General features: G+C 46.3%; 2 protein-coding genes and 1 long non-coding RNA gene across 4 annotated transcripts in view; 2 read left to right on the forward strand and 1 right to left on the reverse strand.

Moving 5' to 3' along the window:
- Positions 1–7,563, forward strand: part of fam20cb (FAM20C golgi associated secretory pathway kinase b) — a 31,071-nt gene extending 23,508 nt beyond the window's left edge. Inside the window, exons 4-11 of the mRNA XM_076169672.1 lie at positions 1,523–1,615; positions 3,808–3,923; positions 4,343–4,523; positions 4,881–4,990; positions 5,099–5,180; positions 5,354–5,413; positions 5,508–5,658; positions 5,785–7,563. Of these exons, the coding sequence (XP_076025787.1) occupies positions 1,523–1,615; positions 3,808–3,923; positions 4,343–4,523; positions 4,881–4,990; positions 5,099–5,180; positions 5,354–5,413; positions 5,508–5,658; positions 5,785–5,904 (913 nt within the window). The 3' untranslated portion in view covers positions 5,905–7,563. The remainder of the gene's footprint in view (positions 1–1,522; positions 1,616–3,807; positions 3,924–4,342; positions 4,524–4,880; positions 4,991–5,098; positions 5,181–5,353; positions 5,414–5,507; positions 5,659–5,784) is intronic.
- A 7,586-nt stretch (positions 7,564–15,149) lies between these two features.
- On the reverse strand, positions 15,150–19,875 carry LOC143015572 (uncharacterized). Of its 2 annotated transcripts, XR_012965444.1 has the most exons (4): positions 19,653–19,875; positions 16,509–19,030; positions 15,821–15,909; positions 15,150–15,436 (listed from the first exon to the last, which is right to left on the reverse strand). It is a non-coding gene; the product is annotated as an uncharacterized LOC143015572 (long non-coding RNA). The 2 variants fall into 2 exon arrangements; XR_012965443.1 differs by having other exon boundaries at positions 16,509–19,875.
- Positions 19,876–19,989: 114 nt separating this feature from the next.
- Positions 19,990–22,744, forward strand: foxl3 (forkhead box L3). Its single transcript, XM_076169662.1, has 3 exons — positions 19,990–20,547; positions 21,063–21,231; positions 21,335–22,744. Exons 1-3 carry the CDS (start codon positions 20,312–20,314, stop codon positions 21,782–21,784), a joined length of 855 nt encoding a protein of 284 aa, XP_076025777.1. The 5' UTR covers positions 19,990–20,311; the 3' UTR covers positions 21,785–22,744.
- Positions 22,745–23,465: the final 721 nt, after the last annotated feature.

Genomic DNA, 23,465 nt, shown 5'->3' on the forward strand with positions numbered 1-23,465 from the left:
GAACTTTGAAGGCCCCGGATGACGCAGAGTTAGAGAATGTTCTGTTCCGAGCTGTCGGCTGCTGTCCATCAACCTTTACCCATAAGACTGAACCAGACAGAGGATGTGACCCTGCGTGACCTTTGCTTTACGATATCCACCGGCTGAGCAGAGAGAGAGAGAGAGAGAGGGAGAGAGGGAGAGAGAGAGACTTTAGTAGGTGCGTGGGAGAGGAGGAGAGAGGAGATGTGGAAATGTCAAAAGGAAGATAGGAGACGCAACATTTCATCGCTGTTTCTCTGCTAAGTTTGGTTGAACTTGGCCACACGCCTGCATGTCACCGTATCTGAGAGAGCTTACAGGCAGAACACAGAGAGAGGAGAGGGAGAGAGAGAGAAGAGAGAGAGAGAGAGAGAGGAGAGAGAGAGGAGAGAGAGAGAGAGGAGAGGGAGAGAGAGAGAGAGAGAGGAGAGAGACAGGAGAGAGAGAGAGAGGAGAGGGAGAGAGAAGAGAGAGAGAGAGGAGAGAGAGAGAGGAGAGGGAGAGAGAAGAGAGAGAGAGAGGAGAGAGAGAGAGGAGTAAATTAAGGAATTTGTAGAGGATGAATGTTTCTGGGCTCCATGTTGGTTTAGTTAATGACTGGTGCATATGTGAGCTCCACAGCTGGGGAGGCACAATCAGCCAGATGAGGAAGACTGTGAAGGAAGGAGAGAGAGAGAGAGAGGGAGAGACACACAGAGAGGGAAAGAGGGAGGCAGAGAGAGAGACGGAGTGAGAATGAGAGAAGTTGCCAAGATAGTTTCCATTCTTCTCCTCCTCTCTGGGCAAAGTGAAGTAGAAATAACTGAGGCGAGCGTCCAAAACATTACTTGCCTGCCTGGAAACTATTTACTGTTGTCAATAAAAAAAAACTGTTTAAAGACACAAAGAATGCCTGCCTGGAAACTATTTACTGTTGTCAATAAAAAAAACTGTTTAAAGACACAAAGAATGCAGCGAGAACAAAGGGAAAAAAGAGCAGAGAGACGGTAAACACCAAGCTGCTCTGTCCCGTCCTGCTCTGTCCCCTCCTGTCCCGCTCTGTCCCGTCCTCCATGTTCTTCCTCTCTGGGCTCTAAGCCTTTAAGAGCCTCCTCTCCCTCCCGCTGTCGGAGCTTTGAGGCAGAATGTGTGAGCGCAGCAGTTTTTATTTGGCAGATCAAAGCCGGACAGAAATAGGTGCAGACGGGGGACGGGAGTGGACGCTCGCAAGACGTCTCTGACCTTCACTCGTCTCTCCACAGTAACAGAGCGGAGTGGCGACGCTGCTCTGGTTTATAGAGTTTCCTCTGCAGGCCTGAGTGAGATCTGCTCCGGTTCAGGATCCAGAGGACATGTCAACGCTTTACTGTCCTGTGAACGTCATCTAAAACGTAGAAAAATGTCTAAATCCATTCCCGGGGCTGTGTTGATGCGTGGCTCACTGTCTGACCCCTGCTGCCATGTATACGACCTTTGCCCCCCCCTGACCTCTAAGTCCCTGTCCCCACCTGTGACCCTGCAGGCAGACCCGGGACCAGGAGACCCCCCCAGACTTCTTCTACTTCTCCGACTTTGAGCGACACAACGCAGAGATCGCCGCCTTTCATCTGGACAGGTGAGTCACAGACGAGTCACACACACACACACACACACACACACGTTCCCCCCCTGTAATGTAGATAATCTCTCTGTTGCCTTAACGACTACACTCTAACTCCTCCTTGGCTGAGGCCTCCTCTCTGGTGTGGAGCTCTGATCTCCTGCAGGTTTGTGTTCTTCTCTGAGAGCTCATTTGCTCGTCCTGCCCTCAGCTCATTACCCACAGAGAGGAAGAGAGGAAGAGAGGAAGAGAGGAAGAGAGGAGGAGAAACCTGCAGCACATCAGAGCTCAGGCTCATATTTCTCCCACCCAGGCTCCACAGTGACACAGCAGCTTCATCTGCCCATGTTTGATATGAAACAGGAAACAGGAAACATAACCAGGAACATGTTGACTGATCTACAATGAGACTGGGATGATTGCAAGGGTGTGTGTGTGTGTGTGGGTGTGGGTGTGGGAGAGAGAGAGAGAGAGAGAGAGAGAGAGAGAGAGAGAGAGAGAGAGGCTGGGGTCCATGAGGCCCTGAGTCATGACTCATAGAGGATGAATGCTGCTGCCCTCCTGCTGCTCACATCTGACTTAGTAAGCTCCAAGCCCAAACCTCACAGGGCTAAGCCTGACCAGAGGAAGCAGCTGACGTCACTGTGGCTGCACACAGGGGACAGTGCTGATGTGTAAATACGTCTTCATACTCAGGTCTCACACACACACACACACACAACCACACACACACCCCGGCCCGTCCTTCAGGCCCAGCCTCACTGGATTGCATTAGCAGCAGCAGCATTAGCAGCATTAGCAGCATTAGCAGCAGCAGCTTTCTTCACCAGCCTGCGTTCACATCTGGTCCTCTGGTCTGCACAAACACACACACATGCAAATCCACTCACACACTCCCGGCATATGTGTGTGTGGGTTAAGGGGAAGGAGAGGAAACCAAAGGCATGAAGGCCCGGTGCCTATTCTAAATATAAGTCATGCAGGCGCGCCAGCAGCAGCTTGGGTTTGATTTTTTTTTCCTCTTTATTTTGTCTGTTCTAAATTAGAGCTACAGAGCTGCTACAGAGTTGCTACAGAGCTGCTACAGAGCGGCTGCAGAAGCTTAGACTACACTGCCTCCCAGGGGGCCCACAGACACACACAGGCTGTTTAAAGCAGAGTCACACACATACATACACACACAGAGCTCACTAATGGATGATATGAAGTCATATTGGGCCGATATGCGAGTGTGTGTGAACCCATCAGCCTCTGGTACATTTTTCAGGGAGTAATAACACGGAATGCTGGTGTGGTGTGTGTGTGTGTGTGTGTGTCTGTGTGTGTGTGTGTTATTCCCCATGGCTTCATTCACATCTAGTTACACGGCAGCAGTTCCTGACATATAACGTAGCTTTAAAATGGCCCCGGTGGGAATAGAATCTATCAGGAGGAGGGGGAGGGGGATGAGGAGGAGGAGGGAGGAGGAAGCAGCCGGCCCTGTTCCCCTTTAGCGTGGCAGCAGGCCCAACATGGGGCCTGGGGTCCGTCTGTCCGCTTAACAGCCTGGATGAAGATGTGTGTGTCTGTGTGTGTGAATGCCACGATACATGATGGCTTCATTTGTTCATCTGGCTCTCTCCCACCTGTCTCTCTCTCTCTGTCTCCCCCTCACTCTGCCCTCAGGCTCGCCCATTAGGTGCTGTCAGGTGTTATAAATGATTTAACATTCTGTGCTGATGACGTGAACAGGAGGAACTGACACACACACTCGCACGCGCACACACACACACACACACACACACACACACACACACACACACACACACACACACACACACACACACACACACACACACACACACACACTTGTTTCCAGGCAGGATGCAGAGCCACAAAACGCACATTTATCACAACAGCCTCCCAAAGTAAAAAGCAACAGAAGTTTTATCTGGCAGGATGTTATTTTAAGAGGCGGTGTGGAAGCTGAGCTGTGTTCAGAGGAGGAATCATCCCCTCATAAAAGCTCCATCGTGTGCTGAGGTCACAGTGACTCCTAGTGGCGGCGGAGTCTCATTATAGGACTGTGCTTCACCCTGCGAGGCGAAAGGATCTGGAACAGTCTTTGATATCAGGCGTCTTATTTAGAAATGAAACCTGCACATCCTTTTATTTTGAAACTGAATTCTAAGACCCCGCCCCCCCTGCTGTGCTCTGTGCCCCCCCAGGATCCTGGACTTCCGTCGCGTCCCTCCTGTGGCGGGCAGGCTGGTCAACATGACCAAGGAGATCAGAGACGTCACTCGGGACAAGAAGCTGTGGAGGACCTTCTTCATCTCACCAGGTGGGTGACATCATCATCATCATCATCCTCATCCTCAGCAGCACTGACAAACATCCGATCAGTGAAAGGAATGTATGACACAATAAGGAAGAAGAACCAAAGCTTCTTCTTCTTCTGTGGTCTGAATGTCTGTGGTGTTCATTCATGTGAAGCCACAGGCACCAAAGTGACACTTCATTAGAAACACAACGTTTATCTGACATATTATTATTCACACAGGATTACATTCAGACAGTCTCAGCCATTAATACACGTCAGGGAGCGTCCCCAGGCAGCGCTCAGCTTTTATGTGTGTGTGTGTGTGTGTGTGTGTGTGTGTGTGTGCAGTGTGAATTCATTAAGATGTCACATTTGAACATTAAACATCTCAACACAGACGCTCATGTTTGGATTGATCGTCTCTGTTTTCTCCTCCTCAGCCAACAACGTGTGTTTCTACGGCGAGTGTTCGTACTACTGCTCTACTGAGCACGCTCTGTGCGGGAAGCCCGACCAGATAGAGGGGTCCCTGGCTGCCTTCCTCCCAGACCTGGCTCTGGCCAAACGCAAGACCTGGAGGAACCCCTGGAGACGCTCCTACCACAAACGCAAGAAGGCTGAGTAAGAGAACACACACACACACACACACACGCTGCTGCTCTCCCTAAGTACTGCAGGTGTGGCTCAGATGTTTATCACACCTGCAGTGTTAGCAGAGTGATAATAACACAGCAGGGCTGAGTGACAGGCACGTCTCGTCTCTCACTGCAGAGATCTCTTCACGCAAGGAAGCATTTAATTACTATCTTGTTATGATAAAAGACACAGACACACAAATCTGTCCAGCTCCGGAATAAAAGTGGAACAAACGGGGCAAAACAAATTGGATGAGTGTGATGCAGGAGCAGGAATCCTGTCAGGTTAATAATGTAAACAAGATGTGTGTGTGTGTAATGATTCACTGCCTCGTGTCCTCAGGTGGGAAGTGGACCCAGATTACTGTGAGGAGGTGAAGCAGACGCCGCCGTATGACAGCGGGACGCGGCTGCTGGACATCATGGACATGACCATCTTTGACTTCCTCATGGGTGAGCTGGCATACACACACACACACACACACACACACACACACACACACACACACACACACTGCATCTCTGCTTCATGCTGTTTTTTAACTTTATTTCCCGAAACAGGTAATATGGATCGACACCATTATGAGACGTTTGAAAAGTTTGGGAACGAGACCTTCATCATACATCTGGATAATGGAAGAGGGTGAGAGGGGAACACAAACTGAACTGATGTGTCTGTCACTCCACTCTGTTACTTTGATACGGGGAATGGGCCATACCATATATGGAGATGAGGGGGGGAGGTTCAGAAATATAATATTTACAAATTGTAAAATAACCTCCTGAAATGGTGTGTGTGTGTGTCTTCCTCTGCAGCTTTGGGAAACACTCTCATGATGAGCTGTCCATCCTGGTGCCGCTCACTCAGTGCTGCAGGTGAGGCTGCATGTAGATGAGATGGACCGGTGTGTGTGTGTGTGTAAATGTAAGTGTGTGTTCAAACCGTCTTTCCCCCCTCGCCGCTCTGCAGGGTGAGGAAGTCCACACACTTGCGTCTGCAGCTGCTGGCTAAGGAAGAATACAAGCTGTCCAGCCTGGTGGCAGAGTCCCTGGTGAGGGACCGGCTGAGCCCCATCCTCATCCAGCCTCACCTGGACGCCATGGACCGACGCCTGCGCCAGGTCAGCACTTCACACTCATTTCTCTGTGTGTGTGAGATTGTATACGTGCTGTCATTGTTCTAATCTTAACTTAAAGGTAAATGAATGTGATGAGCAGTAAAGTTCTAACACTCTGATCCGGTCCAGGCCCTGAGGGTTCTGGCAGACTGCATTGAGAAGGAGGGCTACAGCTCTGTGGTGGAGGAGGACCTCCAGGCGGCGGAGCAGAGGAAGGACCACTCCCACAGCAGCCCGCGGCGGAGGTAGCTGGCCGGGGGGTCCGGCGGCTCGACAGGTGTGAGTCCCAGAGACAGACACACTGGACCCAGATAGATCCGGTGCTTTTCTTCAAACTGCTTGATTTCCCAGAGGGCAGTGCAGTGACTTGCTTGAAGACCACCGGCCTGAGGCGAGTCAGAGCTGTCTGGAACTGGAGCCTGCTGGACCGGCCTGGACTGACAAACGGCGCCCGACGTGACTTTTCTGTGCGCCGCCGCTCCAGACACAGGTGGACGTTCAAGCGGGATGGATTTGTGACTGAATCACGGACAAAACATAGAATGACACCTTCACCTAGACCCCTTAATGGTACCCCCCCAACCCCCCGACCCCTGACCCAAGTTTAGAATAGCAGCACCTCAGCTTGACCCACAAAACCATGACAGTCTTGCAGGAGGAGCCTCCTCTTCGTCTGATTCAGGACCCCTTTTTTTGAATTCAATGAATTCCGAGGGGCTGGCAGAGACTCCCCTCCTCTCCCTCCCTCCCCCCCTCCTCTTCACATCTGGCTCATGTGTTTGGTTGGTATCGTCGTCCAGTGTTTGCGTTGAACCTTTTCCTTGCGGGGGAGGACATTGACTTCTGTTGGCTTAATTATCCAAATGATGTTTCTGTTTGAGAACTGCAAAAGATTTTATGGAATGACGTCGTCTTTTTTTTATTGTCTTTATTTTTTCAGCTTCTTTTATTTTGTAATCAAGATGGAAATATTTGATTGGAGTGCAGGTTTACTCCTGGATTTATGGGTGAAAGGTTTCCCACAGAGAGATTATTTATTGGAATTCATATTTATTGTTTCAAATGAATAATAACACAACTCGTCAATTGTTCGGTTTCAATGAGCCGAATCATTTCACGGATGTGCACTTCCTCATTTGTCCACAGGAGGGCAGTAAGCGCATGTGTAAACGTAGCGACCCGGTCTGTGCCTCTCACTTTAGCTCCATATCTCACCCCACTGTGAGTATTCAATCGGTTTTAATGTATCAATAACATCTTATCATCTAAGAGAATTTTAACAGATTCAAAATGAGCAAATCTACGCCTGTTTACAACGTTTTGTTTCCGTTTCCAGCTGCTGTTTGTTTGTCATTTCTTCTCAGCCGACTGATTGGAGGTTAGATTTACCAAAAGCCAAATGTGACTCTAAATAGTTTTATATTATTATTTCTTTGTAATATATTTGATGTCCAGGTGTGTTGCTGTTGTGGAGAGATTATTTTTCAGGATGTAGATTTCATTCATTACCAACAGCTGATAGTTTTACTGTTGGTGCCAACAATTCAGTCACTGGCTGAAAGTTAATATATACAGTAGGAAAATCTAGTGCCTGTGCAATGATAGAAATACTTGAATGTGTGGATTCGCGGCTGAAAGGTTGGAGCTATACATGAGACAAGGAGGTCTGCAGTGTGTGTACGCCCGCGCCATCTGTTCCATTAAGGTCTGACCTGAGTTAACATAGTCCTGTGTCAGTGCTGTGTGTTTGGGGTGGGGGGGGGGGGGTGGATCCATGGAGATGCTGAGATCATGCTGAGGTCTCCCTGCGGCAAGATGGCTTCTTTTTTGTTGAACTCATTGTTTCTGTGGATATATTTTCATTTGTTTGCATCATGGTAAAAGTGCAATAAAAGAAGATCAGCAGAGAGCGGGCCTGTGTGTGTGTGTGTGTGTGTGTGTGTGTGTGTGTGTGTGTGTGTGTGTGTGTGTGTGTGTGTGTGTGTGTGTGTGTGTGTGTGTGTGTGTGTGTGTGTGTGTGTGTGTGTGTGTGTGTGTGTGTGTGTGTGTGTGTGTGTGTGTGCGCGCGTGCGACCGACCGACCGACCGACCGACCGACCCTGTCCAGATAAGCGCTGGAGCCGCCATGTTGTTCTTTCCCTACAGATGAAACCTGAATGCAGACTGGAAGGAGAGTCTTGCCTCTCCTAGACGTCTTATCTACAGCTCTTAACATAACTCAGTGTGATCAGACGTGCTGCACAGTACAGAGCAAAGGCAAACGGCCCTCAGCCTGCAGTTCAGTGCTTAAACATGTTTACACTTCCCACTGCACTGTGTGTTTTGATAACCTTTCCTCACAGAACAGCCCCCGGAAAAGCTACTTGGTTGGTTTACATAAATGCATGTACTATACATACACACACACACACACACACACACACACACACACACACACACACACACACACACACACACACACACACACACACACACACACACACACACACAGACAGGCACACACACACACACACACACACACACACACACACACACACACACACACACAGACAGGCACACACACACACACACACACACACACACACACACTATGAATGGAGGAAGCAGACGGTGAGACAACCATCAGAGGGACCGCAGAGCGACCAGAGGAGAACTGAGGACTGTAATCACGGTGGCGGCGGGCTGAGGAAACCTCGTCATGGGAGTGAGGTGCTTATCAGATCCCACAACAAACCGTCCTGATGTGTTCACCTCCTCTCTCTCCTCTTTGAGCTCCCTGCTTACAGCTCCGTACGCATTTATACTTCTACGTTGTCCTTTTTGTCCTTGATTTCCCCCTCAGTCTGTATGTAAATTTCAGGAGCTACATGAACAAAAGCAGGCATGCGCTGAAAATGGAACCATGTTGACCTTTCAGCTGCTTCATTAGCCGGTCACAAACAAACACACCAAGCTTTAATGTTCCACTGATGTACAGGCCGGCACGGGCAGCACGGGCCCACACACACAGGCCTGGAGGGGCCCTGGGCTGTTTCCCCCAGCCTCTGTCGCCTCATAAGAGACCCCCAATTGCCCCGTTAAGAGCCCTTCAGAACACACATCCCCCTGTTTCATAGACGGAAATTTACGGCCATTAGAGGGCATTATAGATAACATCTGCAAAACTTCCCCTTGTTGACTAAACGTCTGCTGGAGTGAACACACACACACCGACACACACAAATACTCGACTAGGAGAAAAAGAAAACAAAGATGCAAAGGGTCTTGTTTGTTGTAGGTTAAGTAGGTTTGATAGTTTAGACTCTAAAGAGAATCAAAATAAAACCAGAAGCCCGGTGGACCACCCAGAATCCAAGCTACCGGTTCAGATCTACAGGACCAGAGGAGTCCACACACACATGAGGCATACATAGGGACTGAGTCAAGTAACGTAAGGACAACATTCAAGATCAAGAGCAAATGTGACAGTGAAGGCAACATTTCATGAATTGAATTCGTCTTGGTTTAAAGTCGACTCCATCTTTCGCCACTAGGGGGCGGTGTCTCCATGTGAGAGCAGGTAACCAGCAGGTGAAACCAGCGAACGAGAGAAAGCCGTGTTGTTGTTGTTGTCTCGCTACCAGGTCGGTGTTGTGTTTATAAGTTCATACATGTGCTTGATGTGAAACAAGATGTTACTGTGACTGGGGGCGCGCGCTTCACAGTTGCGCTGTGCTCAGCCCGTCCGACGGAGGGGAGCCGCACGTCAGCCGGCAAAGAGCCGCATGCGTGTTAAACAATGTCAGCTCAGAACTGTCAGCCATAGGTTCCCGATCCCTGCTCTAGATGATAGACTTTTATTGATCCCAGACTAGGATCTATCTCTAGCTCTCTCCTTTGCCAAGTTAGGGGCTTTTTACAGAAATGACCAATTAGCTCCTGACATTTTATGAGAATTTCAGTAAAAATTAAATGTTCCCCAAACTTACAGCCATGTATCCTACCGCCACCTAGATGCTGTGTTTGCGCTCTAGCTCTTTCCTTTGCCAACTTATGGGCTTTTCACAAAAGCCCTTTGTTACGTCTTTGCTCTTGAACATTTGTTCTAAAGGAGAGGAGTCCACACCGGGGACAGACTGAAGCAAACATAGGGACTGAATCAAGTAACGTTAGGACAACATTCAAGATCAAGAGCAAATGTGGGTCAGCAGCCTCTCTCTATCTGTAACCTTTCAAGTTAATTTTCAATGGGAACCCTTTTCTTTTTACAGAACAACACAACCAGCATAAAATAATAATATCCTTTAATGAAAATCCAACAATTCATCTCTTCACAGTCCATGTTGCCTTGCAGTAGTGAGACTAAAGTGCGTAACGAAAGGCTGAGTTTGCTTCACTCTGATTTCCTCTGATGCACACAGATCTGAGCAGCAGAACAGAACAGGAGAGCATCTGAGCAGCTTGGGGACGTAGCTGGGGAATTGTGTCGGGGAGGAAACGGAGTCATACTTTGACTTTGAGCGTCACTGGAGTTCAATCAGCTCCATTTGGAGGTTAGTTGGTGCGCGTTCCAAGTCAACTGCAATCTGATGACTAAGCAGTCCAAACTTACATTATTCAGCAAACTGTGCACATGGCAACACGGAGGTAGAGATCTGCTCTTTCATGGTTTGGCAGCACGGGAAGTGGGCCGAGCATCCGGGTCTCCCACCCACATGCACGACTGGGTAAGAAAAGCCTCACTGCAGCGTACGCGTGCGTGTGTGCGTGTGTGCGTGTGTGTGATGACACGGCCCCGCCCCTGAAGCTGCAGGTTGAGCACATGGAGGTGGCTCTAGATGTCACACAGAACGTACTTGCAAAGCATTCTGGGATGTGTAGAATTAGCGGTGCATGCGCTATATACCGGCAGGCCAGCTCTAATAGACATCTGATTTTAACTTGCGGGACAAATATAATGACACTGCGGGCCAGATTTGGCCCGCGGGCCTGAGTTTGACATCCCTGCTCTAAGCAGAAGTTAAACCTCCTCCTTGGCGGAGTTGTGGCGCAGTGATCTTCGTGTCACTCTTCGTGTTTATTAGTTCATTTATGTGCTACAAGATGTTACTGCACTCTACAAACAACAGGCAGGAAGTCAGGTGTTTATGTTCCTGCTGAAAGCTCAGAGCCGTTAAGCCTTCATGGCGACGCACCGGTATTGAGCCATTACGGTGTGCATGCGTGTTAGATCTATGCTACAGAGGGGTACAGTAGTGTGTGTGTATGTATGCAGTAGTGCAAAGAATGATGTGACAATATATACATTATGATTAACATTATGTGCACTAAACAAAAGAAGGTGAACAGTAATCAGTGCAGTTGATAGATAGAGCAGTCTGTGTTTTGGTTTAGGCGGTGTGTGTGTGTGTGTGTGTTTGTTTGTTTGTTTGTTTGTATACGCGTGCCTGGGTGCGCGTATGTGTATATATGCGTGCGTTGTTTGAATGTTTGCTGCTTGTCTCAAGCTTTGGTATTCGGATGCTGCGTTTGAACATTTTAGAGCTCTAACCCTTAAATTGAGCAAGATATGGGCTTTTTAAAAACAAACCATTTGGTCCATGGTTACACTGTCATTCGGGAAAATTGGACCAAAAACTAAATTTTTCCCAAACTTCCGTAAAATGATCCTCGTGTCCTGTAGAAGCTGCGTTTGAACATTTAATAGATATAATATATATTATATTACACCTAGACTAACTACTTGGATTTAATCTAACTGGTAATTTATTTGAAATATGTTTAATAAGTTAGAATATAAATGAAGACTTTTTGAGATCACGTAGAACACGTAGTTGAGATTCAAACAAGACATTACCATATATATAAACTTGTGATTGAATAAATCATTTGTTAATTTGAAACAAGCGTGTGTATTCTCACAAATCACCACAAGATGGCTCCTTTTCCTGGTGAGAGAGAGAGAGAGAGAGAGAGAGAGAGAGAGAGAGAGAGAGAGAGAGAGAGAGAGAGAGAGAGAGAGAGAGAGAGAGAGAGAGAGAGAGAGAGAGAGAGAGAGAGAGAGAGAGAGAGAGAGAGAGAGAGAGAACTGCTAATATTTTTTATTAAAGTAGAACTTCACACTCCAAGCTGAGGTCGAACCTCCTCCTTGGCTGAGTTGTGGCGCAGTGATCTTGGTTTCACTCCTGATTGTGGGAGGAGCCTAATGTAGAGAAGTCAGGATGTCTGGTTTTAAGTCGAATCTTGGTTTTAAGTCGAATCCTGCTTTCGCCACTAGGGGGCGGTGTCTCCATGTGAGAGCAGGTAATCAAGCAGGTGAAACCAGCGAACGAGAGAAAGCTGTGTGGTTGTTGTGTCGCTACCAGGTCAGTGTTGTGTTTATAGTTCATATATGTGCTTGATGTGCTACAAGATGTTACTGCACTCTACAAACAACAGGCAGGAAGTCAGGTGTTTATGTTCCTGCTGAAAGGTCAGACCCGTTTAGCCTTCGTGGCGACGCACCGGTATTGAGCCATTACGGTGTGTGTGTGTGTGTGTGTGTGTGTGTGTGTGTGTGTGTGTGTGTGTGTGTGTGTGTGTGTGTGTGTGTGTGTGTGTGTGTGTGTGTGTGTGTGTGTGTGTGTGTGTGTTAAATCCATGCTACGGAGGGGTACAGTAGTGTGTGTGTATGCAGTAGTGACTGTTTGTTGTGCGAATGTTTGTGTACGTGTGTATGTGTACGTGTGTATGTATACGTGTGTATGTGTGCCTGTGTACGCGTGCATTTGTGTATGCGCGTGCGTGCGTGCACGTGTGTGTATGCGTGTGCTGTTTTAAATGTTTGCAGCATTTCTCTAGCTGTGGTATTTGGATGCTGCTCTCAAACTGACCAAGATACAGGCTTTTTAAAAACAATCGATTTGGTCCATGGTTACACTGTCGCTCTGGAAAACTGGACTAAATTTTCCCCAAACTTACGTTAAATGATCCTCGTGTCCTGTAGAAGCTGCGTTTGAACATTTTAGACAAGTAATAGATATTATAGATATATATTATATTACACCTAGACTAACTACTTTACTTTAATCTTACTGCTAATTTATTTGAAATATGTTCAATAAGTAAATATATAAATGACTTTTTGAGATGTGAACCCATATCGACTTATATGCTAAGTAGATTCAATAACTAAAAATATCCTGTTAAAGTCATATATGAAGTCATTTAGGAAAAAGGGACCAAACTTTTTTTTTTTTTTTTTGTGATGTCAGCACCAAATCAAAGAGACAAAGGAAACATCTTTTGCCTTCTAAGGTTGGGTGGGCGGTGGCTCATAGATAAGGCACGCGTCTGGGAACCAGGCACACGCTCCGGTGCTGGTTCGCCTCCAACCTCGGTCCCTCACTCTCCAGCTGGTAGCTGGAGAGTTGCCTGTTACCCTCCGGTCCAGAGCCTGTTACCTTCCGGTCCCCGCGCCCACCTAGGCACGGAATCTCCTGCGCTCAGTCAGTCTGTCAGAGAGAGTGACAGACACATAGCGAGAGACTGATAGTCATAGTAGAACACGTCACGTATAGAGTTAGGGACACACAGTGTGTCGCTCGGGCTGCGTGGCAGGCACAGTTCTTGTGTCTGGCACCAGAACGAGTGATGCACTGTGATAGAACATATAGGAACACATAGGTACTGACACACAGACAGGCAGGCAGGGTGCGGAAGAGGAGGTGCTTTTAAAAAAACTCACTAAGTGTTTCACTGAGAAAGAGAAATAGCAGAAAAACTCACAAAATTGTATTATTTTTTTTAGCTCAGAGGGTTAAGCTGATGGTTGGTGATCACAAGGTTGGGAGTTCGAGTCCCACACTGGGACTTAGTGAGTTTTTTTAAAAGCACCTCCTCTTCCGCACCCTGCCTGCCTGTCTGTGTGTCAGTACCTATGTGTTCCTATATGTTCTATCACAGTGCATCACTCGTTCTGGTGCCAGACACAAGAACTGTGCCTGCCACGCAGCCCGAGCGACACACTGTGTGTCCCTAACTCTATACGTGACGTGTTCTACTATGACTATCAGTCTCTCGCTATGTGTCTGTCACTCTCTCTGACAGACTGACTGAGTGCAGTAGATTCCGTGCCTAGGTGGGCGCGGGGACCGGAAGGTAACTGGCTCTGGACCGGAGGGTAACAGGCAACTCTCCAGCTACCAGCTGGAGAGTGAGGGACCGAGGTTGGAGGCGAACCAGCACCGGAGCGTGTGCCTGGTTCCCAGACGCGTGCCTTATCAATGAGCCACCGCCCACCCAACCTTGGAAGGCAAAAGATGTTTCTTTTGTCTCTTTGATGTGGAGCTGACATCACCAAAAAAAAAAAAAAAAAGTTTGTTCCCATTTTCCTAAATGACTTCATATATGTACCAAATCGGTACCAAATCGTTTGTTTTTTTAAAAAAAGCCCGTATCTTGGTCAGTTTAACAGCTAGAGCTCTAAAATCTTCAAACGCAGCATCCAAATACCACAGCTTGAGAAATGCAGCAAACATTTAAAACAGCACACACATGCACGCACGCACACAGGCACGCGTACACAGGCACACATACACACGTATACATACACACGTATACAAACATTCACACGACAAACAGTCACTACTGCATACACACACACTACTGTACCCCTCCGTAGCATGGATTTAACACACACACACACACACACACCGTAATGGCTCAATACCGGTGCGTCGCCACGAAGGCTAAACGGCTCTGACCTTTCAGCAGGAACATAAACACCTGACTTCCTGCCTGTTGTTTGTAGGGTGCAGTAACATCTTGTAGCACATCAAGCACATATATGAACTATAAACACAACACTGACCTGGTAGCGACACAACCACACGGCTTTCTCTCGTTCGCTGGTTTCACCTACTGATTACCTGCTCTCACATGGAGACACCGCCCCCTAGTGGCGAAGGAAGGATTCGCCTGTAAACCAAGAATCGACTCAAAACCAAGACATCCTGACTTCTCTACATTAGGCTCCTCCCATAATCAGGAGTGAAACCAAGATCACTGCGCCACAACTCAGCCAAGGAGGAGGTTCGACCTCAGCTTAGAGTGTGAAGTTCTACTTTATCAAAAAATATTAGCAGTACTCTCTCTCTCTCTACACCAGGAAAAGGAGCCATCTTGTGGTGGTTTGTGAGAATACACACGCTTGTTTCAAATTAACAAATGATTTATTCAATCACAACTTTACATTATATGCGTCCATTTTAAAGCCAGTTTACGTGAACCTTACAGTCCTCACACAACTGAGATCACTAAAGAATATATTGATATTTTGCTTCCACGTAGATTTGAACTTTTATTGTTTTTTTAAAAGCCCATATCTTGGTTAATTAAAGAGCTAGAGCTCCAAATTTTTCTAACGAAGCATCTACATCAGCGGTCCCCAACCCTTTTTGCGCCACGGACCGGTTTAATATCAGACAATATTTTCACGGACCGGATTTCAACAAAATAAAATGATACGACCGGCATTTAAATGTAATAATAAACTGGATTCCAATGTGTAATCGCAACTTTAGTAGCAGCGTTCTCGTAACATCGCGCCAACAACATCACATGAGTAACGTCCTCTCTGCTCCCTAACGCTCTCTGGTCACTATAGTAACGTTTAAACATGCCTTAAACGTAAGATACACCTGTATAAGGTCCCGGTTTCATCCATAACGTACAGTATATTTATCTTTTGAGCAGCTCCACACCAGCCGTCTTGCTGAAGATGAAGGAGAAGGCAGAAGGTGCTTATAAGCACAACACCGACCTGATAACAGGGAAATAACAAGACAACAATCACATAGGTTTCTCTCGTTCGCTTGTTTCACCTGTTGATTTCCTGGTCTGAAATGGCGACAACGCCCCCTACTGGTGAAAGCAGGAATCGACTTTTAACCAATATGAACTCAATGAACAGGCTGAAATGTGTTTTTTAAACATAAAACAAGTATTTCAAATCACAAAATGCCAATGCAATGCTAGTTTGTAGCTCACTAGTTATCTGTGATCACACACATTCATACACACACTCTGCCCATCTCATATCTGCTGCTTGACTCGCACATCTTGCATGTATTGCAATGATTAAATCAATGTATGTGGAGGATCAGGAAGGAAGGTGCTTTGAGGCGATCTAGTTTGTCTCCCTGACCTTACTAGAGGACACTCAGCTGGAGGCATCCAGGTTGAAGAGGTTCAAGCAGTAATATTGAAGGATTTAAACAACTCCAGGTGGTCTAACTGGAGATTTGGGAGATATAAGGGATAAGATAAGATGAAATTTTATTATCCCAAGGGAAATTACTGTGCAACAGTTACAGTACAGCATGACAAAAAGACCCAGAATTCAGAATTCACCCAACTAGTGCAATAATGAAAAAGTGCAAGAATGCAAGTAGATAATAAGTACAAGATAAGAACAAACAATAAGGGGGGTACGAAGTACATACACTGGGGGGGAACAGTACATGACACCATAAGTACATAGGAAGTGCAAGTGCAATGTGCATTTGACTGAGGTATGAGTAATGACAATCTACAACTACAGCATACACATGTGGATTGTCATATGCAAGGGACTATGGTTAAAGGTCAAGTCCTCCTAAAAGACACAGACTGAAAATACTTGAATGTAGTAATGTAAACCGTGGGATCATCACTTGATGTAATCATGAGATCAGCGACTACATGATACCTCGGTACTCTTGCTGTTCAAAAGTTCAACCAAATGACTGCACGCCTTTCTCCTGTTCAATAAATACACAAGCCCACTGTTGCTAACTCCTCAGTAAGGAAAGTCGCTATAAGCTTTCCTAAAAGTCGCCAAATGACACACTCACCTAATTTGCACAATTAGCTGGTTGGATGTCATTGTAATGGACGCTGGAGGAGAGAAGGTTGACAGTAACTGCAGAAACGATACGTCAGAGTCTCCAAAACACCAGAAGTCTCCAAAAGTCTCCAATAACACCAGAAAAAGTCGCTAGTCGCTTTTGTCTAAAAAACAGTGGCAAAGTGGATTTAGAAAGCCGGCAGATTTAGCAAGAAAGTCGCTAAAGTGGCAACACTGCTCAACACGTTTGTCTGTTTACAATTTCGGGACGTATGGGACGTGCACCCGTGTAAGATTCCGTCGGGAACACCGTCAGTGACTGTGATTCCTACCTGGTCACAGCAGCTCCTCATTTTAGCCAAAAGTGACATCACAGTTTTCGTTTTAAAAATAAAAATGGTAGTTCTCCTCTCTCCTCTTACTACACGGTACAACAGGGGCCAAAATGAAAAAGCTTGTCTTCTCAAGTTCAACCACCAGAGGGCGCACAAATGCCGCCATGTTGTATGTTGTTCTTTCCCTACAGATGAAACCTGAATGCAGACTGGAAGGAGAGTCTTGCCTCTCCTAGACGTCTTATCTACAGCTCTTAACATAACTCAGTGTGATCAGACGTGCTGCACAGTACAGAGCAAAGGCAAACGGCCCTCAGCTTGCAGTTCAGTGCTTAAACATGTTTACACTTCCCACTGCACTGTGTGTTTTGATAACCTTTCCTCACAGAACAGCCCCCGGAAAAGCTACTTGGTTGGTTTACATAAATGCATGTACTATACACACACACACACACACACACACACTATGAATGGAGGAAGCAGACGGTGAGACAACCATCAGACGGACCGCAGAGCGACCAGAGGAGAACTGAGGACTGTAATCACGGTGGCGGCGGGCTGAGGAAACCTCGTCATGGGAGTGAGGTGCTTATCAGATCCCACAACAAACCGTCCTGATGTGTTCACCTCCTCTCTCTCCTCTTTGAGCTCCCTGCTTACAGCTCCGTACGCATTTATACTTCTACGTTGTCCTTTTTGTCCAAATTGACAATTGCAAGCTCTCCAAAGCTCTCGTCCCTGAGATTCAAGAGTCAAAGCTTTGTCACTGTCATTGGTTTCAGCCCTCTCCTTATGTAATCAGTTAAAGGAATTAAAACAAAGTATTTTAAAGCGTATAGCAATGAAAAAGACAACAGAGGTTAGGTGTTGTAGATTAAAAAGGTGAAAATATAGATGTGTCAAATTAAACACAGGCCTCAGGTGAAAGGAGCCACTTTAATAATAACAAGGGGTGTTTCCTCATTCTTTCATTGTGTTTTCTTAATTACCTTGACCAGAATTCTCTTATTCTTGGTCCATCCATCTATATTTAATAGGTTCTTCCCTGAGTTAAGCCCCACCCACCAAAACCTAATGAATACATTGCCTATTATTGACATACATCTTCTGTAAAATATGCCAGTTAAGCATGAAATCCAGAAATATACATAAATAAATGTTAGAATATGTGGATGTGGAGCCCCGGGGGTCGACACATGCAGATATGATGCTTCCATATTTATTCCATTACTTCATAAATGTGTCCTTTTTTTTCTCCATAGCTTGGAAATAATCCATTCATTGATTTCCCCCTCAGTCTGTATGTAAATTTCAGGAGCTACATGAACAAAAGCAGGCATGCGCTGAAAATGGAACCATGTTGACCTTTCAGCTGCTTCATTAGCCGGTCACAAACACACACACCAAGCTTTAATGTTCCACTGATGTACAGGCCGGCACGGGCAGCACGGGCCCACACACGCAGGCCTGGAGGGGCCCTGGGCTGTTTCCCCCAGCCTCTGTCGCCTCATGGGAGACCCCCAATTGCCCCGTTAAGAGCCCTTCAGAATACACATCCCCCTGTTTCATAGACGGAAACAATTTACGGCCATTAGAGGGCATTATAGATAACATCTACAAAACTTCCCCTTGTTGACTAAACGTCTGCCGGAGTGAACACACACACACCGACACACACAAATACTCGACTAGGAGAAAAAGAAAACAAAGATGCAAAGGGTCTTGTTTGTTGTAGGTTAAGTAGGTTTGATAGTTTAGATTCTAAAGAGAATCAAAATAAAACAAGAAGCCCGGTGGACCACCCAGAATCCAAGCTACCGGTTCAGATCTACAGGACCAGAGGAGTCCACACACACATGAGGCATACATAGGGACTGAGTCAAGTAACGTAAGGACAACATTCAAGATCAAGAGCAAATGTGACAGTGGAGGCAACATCAGAGGGGCAGGGGCCCAGAGGGGCAGGGGCCCAGAGGGGCAGGGGCCAGAGTGCCTTCCCAAAGCAAGCCCTGCTCTGTGCAACCTCTGTTGTCATGTGAGACAGGGTCCCTCAGTTTGTGTTGAGTTCACAGTTTGAGAACGACTAAAGTCAAAAAGTCAATCTGCTGCCTCGTGACCACAAGGTTGCGAGTCCCAGCCCCGGCTGTCAGAGTGCAGGTGTGAGTCCTGATGGCTTTGATGTTGGGTCGAGGCTCTGGTGAGCCAGAAGGACAGATGTTATGAGAAGCCCATAAGTTGAGAAAGGAGAGAGCCAGGATTCAAAACAAAGCATCTAGACGGCACCAGGATCATTTGGTGTAAGTTTGGGGAACATTTTATTTTTACTGAAATTCTCACAAAGCGTCATAGTAACCATGGAGCATGTTGGACCTTTTAGAAAAAAGCCCCTAACTTGGTAAAGGAAAGAGATGGAGCTCTAGAATTTCAAACACAGCATCTAGATGGCGGTAGGATCCACTGCTGTAAGTTTGGGGAATTTTTTATTTTTTGTCAAATTCTCAAAATATCATGTCAGTAACCATGGACCATATTGGTCATTTTTGTGAAAAGCCCCGAACAAAGCAGAGAGCTAGAGATAGATCCTAGTCTGGGATCAATAAAAGTATCTCTCACCTAGAGCAGGGATCGGGAACCTATGGCTGACAGTTCTGAGCTGACATCGTTTAACACGCATGCGGCTCTTTGCCGGCTGACGTGCGGCTCCCCTCCGTCGGACGGGCTGAGCACAGCGCAAACTGTGAAGCGCGCGCCCCCAGTCACAGTAACATCTTGTTTCACATCAAGCACATGTATGAACTTATAAACACAACACCGACCTGGTAGCGACACAACAACAACAACACGGCTTTCTCTCGTTCGCTGGTTTCACCTGCTGGTTACCTGCTCTCACATGGAGACACCGCCCCCTAGTGGCGAAAGATGGAGTCGACTTTAAACCAAGACGAATTCATGACATGTTGCCTTCACTGTCACATTCGCTCTTGATCTTGAATGTTGTCCTAACGTTACTTGATCCAGTCCCTATGTATGCCTCATGTGTGTGTGGACTCCTCTGGTCCTGTAGATCTGAACCGGTAGCTTTGATTCTGGGTGGTCCACCGGGCTTCATGTTTTATTTGGATTCTCTTTAGAGTCTAAACTATCAAACCTACTTTCTGTGGTCCTTTTGCTCACCAGTCTACAGGTCACACACCGTTACAAACCCTTACACACTGTTTATAACTTCCTATTTATACCAAAGCAAAATGACAATCAAATAACAAATTATTAATAATATTGTCAAGAGGAAACCAAATAAGGACACATTTACTCAAACGGTACACAGAATATATTTGATTTGATATTTGTTTGTAAAAGAAAATATAAATGAGTCCAGATTCATTTGCTTTGTTTTGAGAAAAGAAAAGAGAAGTCTAAAGCTGAGATCAGAGCAGGAGAAGTTGAAAAGCAAAGGAGGTGTTGTTAGGAGGGCAGCATGGTGAGGATGAGGAGGAGAGGAAGAGGCGGAGGAGTGGGGTGGCGGTGGCCGTCAGTAGCAGCAGCAGCAGCAGCAGAGCTCAGTGTGAGTGTCAGAGCAGAGCATGAGGAGCGGCTCAGTGTGGACATGTTTGATAACTCTCACTACCCATTCAACTGCTTCAACTACGATGGAGACGGATACCCTTCATCCAGCACCGACGAGGAGAAGAAGATGTGCAGGCCTGCGTACAGGTGAGCCCATCAGCCACATCGCCACATCACAAAGAAAGCTGAAAGGAAAGGAAAGTTTACTTTAACATCTTGTTTTAATAGGAATTCTTCCCATTTATCAATCAATCAATCCTAAATCCAAATGAACTCAATCCACTCATTTAAAAGTGAGGAGAAGAAGAGGAGGTTTTAATATTTCATCTTTTTGAGTGAGGGCATCTTTCTTCTCTTTCTGAAGAAGTGAACCCTTCACCAGCCCAGAGATCATTAACCCTCAACACGCTGGAAATAACAACAGCATTTAAATGGAATGCATAAATATTATAAACCTGTTTCATCAGACCTTCCATTTATTTTTGACTGAATTAGTGTTGAAAAAATGTTTTAAACTATTTAACAAATATTCAAATAAATGTTTTAGCTTTGTTATCCAAGCAGAAATGAAACTAATTGCAACAAATTTAACTCTCAAATACTTCTTTCATAAATATTGTGATGTGTGTGTGTGTGTGTGCGTGCGTGTGTGTGTTGTGCAGCTACATCGCTCTGATAGCCATGGCCATCCAGCAGAGCCCAGAGCAGCGTGTCACTCTGTCGGGCATCTATGAGTTCATCATGAAGAGGTTCCCTTACTATCGCTCCAACCAGAGAGCCTGGCAGAACTCCATCAGACACAACCTGTCACTCAACAGCTGCTTCATCAAGGTACAGAGCGCACACACACGTCCTCTTTCTCTTATTAACAGTAGATCTGTGTTATTTTTCCCGTTCCCTATTTCCCCCTCATCTGTCCTTGTTGATGCCGCAGGTTCCTCGCACGGAGGGAAATGAGAAAGGGAAAGGAAACTATTGGACTTTTGCCACCGGCTGTGAGTCGATGCTCGATCTGTTTGAAAACGGAAACTTTCGGCGTCGCCGGCGCCGCAGGAACATGAAAATTGGCTTCCGTGATCCCGTGGAGACCCCCTTCCACCCGCTGGAGGGTCAGCACGGGACCCCGGCCCCCCGACACCCTGAGCCCCACTCCAGCCTCCGCCCGCTGAACCCCGACAGGCCGAGACCGGGACCTCCGGCCAATCAGCTCATCCCAAACCCCAGCCAGGGAAAACCAGAGTCTGAGATCAAGTTTAGCATTGACTACATCCTCTCCACTCCGGACCCGCCCTCATCTGGGTTCAGATCCCCCCACGGTCCCACAGGGCCGCCCCTCCATGTGCTGGAGCCACAACACCTCAACCTGCACTTCTGGACTCTGTGAGGAAAAGGAAGTCTGTTCTAGAAAATGGGATGTAAGGAGATCCAAAGACAGAGACTCCTCAGCCGGAGTTTTCCTGAGCTGTAAAATATAAATGAGGACAAACTAAAGACGTCCAGAGTGACGGATTCTAACGCCGCATTAAAGAAAACACAGAAGAAGAGGGTGAACGTAAGAACGTCCCAGTACACAGATCATGTTGTTATTCTATGTGCAGTGTTTAGCTTTACAGTCTCTACATGTATAGACACAGGAAGTGGATGTATAGATGTGACTTCTCTCCAAATGAGGGGGAGAATTAAGAAAGAAGAAGAAGAAAAAACAATTTATGATGAATATTTCCAGTATTTTACATATAAGAGTGTGTGTGTGTGTGTGTGTGTGTGTGTGTGTGTGCGTGCGTGCGTCAGGGCTGCTTGTATCTCTAAAGCGATTTTACATAATGTAATGATTTGTGGGAAAAGTTCACCGTAGCATTTTCACAAAAACCCTGTTATGTGTTTGACCTTTGACCTTGAAATGTAGCCCCGGTGCTTTCTCTCGGGCTGTGACTCAAACGTGAAGCAGCTGAGAGAACGCCGGGATGGATACAGATTGATTTGAATTGATTCTTGAATTAGATTCTTCCTAGATCGGTCCAATATTTAAAGAATCAACTTCCTGTTTGATGTCCTTTTATTGAAAATCATGAAATTGTGATAAATCGCTTTAAACTTAGACATTTTCAGGCTTTTGAACACATTTTGGTTTGGAACGGTTTGCACAGAATGTCACTAGATTTTCTCAAACCGCATTAGGGTTGATTGATATATTCTGAGCCTATTCTGAACCACATCCTGTATTAAACAAAGGAGGTAATATAAGAAGAATATAAGAAGAATATAATATTATGTATTCAAGTGAACTACAAGTTGTACAAACAAGATGACTCCACACTAAAGCTCCATGTGTGTTGCTCTCACCTGACTCTTCCTCTTCACACTCCCACCCGGCCTCAGATGCAACCTGCAGGTTTATGGAGCAAAGAGTGACACAAATTTAAAATCACAAAATAAATCTGTCCACTCTGTTGAGTAAGTTTGAGATTATGATGAGAAATAAATAACTGATGTGTCAGATTTATGAACTCTCTGCGCCGGGCTCAGAACTTATCAATCAGAGATGTTAAATTGCCGTACAAGCTTCTCCCCTCATCATTCCTCCTAACAGAGTCACCACTTACAGCAGGTCTCCATCACTTCTCCTCACATTTTCCCAATTGACCTTTTCCAATCCCATTTGACTGACAAGCTCACATTCTAATCCAGTCACGCCCGCATGTTATTATTATAATATATCACAACCAAACGCTTAAATAGAGGCAAAACAGAAACGCAGCTCTGCCCAACATCTATTCTCCGTAGAGGGGAGATCAATCATGGCGTGTTCCTGTGCTGTTTGAAGGGACATTTTTCAATTTAACCTTTATATTACGTCTTGACTACATCAGAAAAAAGGTTTCAACACATTTAACATGAGTGGCATTTAATATAGCATAACACTCGCAAGGTGAGGCCGAGATGTGACCCTATTTAAATACAGGGGGGGCCCCGCCTGTAGCCTTAACACCCTCCCCTCCCCCTCCTGCATGCATACACACACACACACCCCCACACACACACACAGCCCCTGACGCAATTATAAT

The sequence above is a fragment of the Genypterus blacodes genome, unplaced genomic scaffold (assembly GCF_046128005.1).
Source record: "Genypterus blacodes isolate CSIRO-AG114 ecotype Tasmania unplaced genomic scaffold, CSIRO-AGI_Gbla_v1 ptg000209l_1, whole genome shotgun sequence".
Classification (NCBI taxonomy): domain Eukaryota; kingdom Metazoa; phylum Chordata; class Actinopteri; order Ophidiiformes; family Ophidiidae; genus Genypterus; species Genypterus blacodes.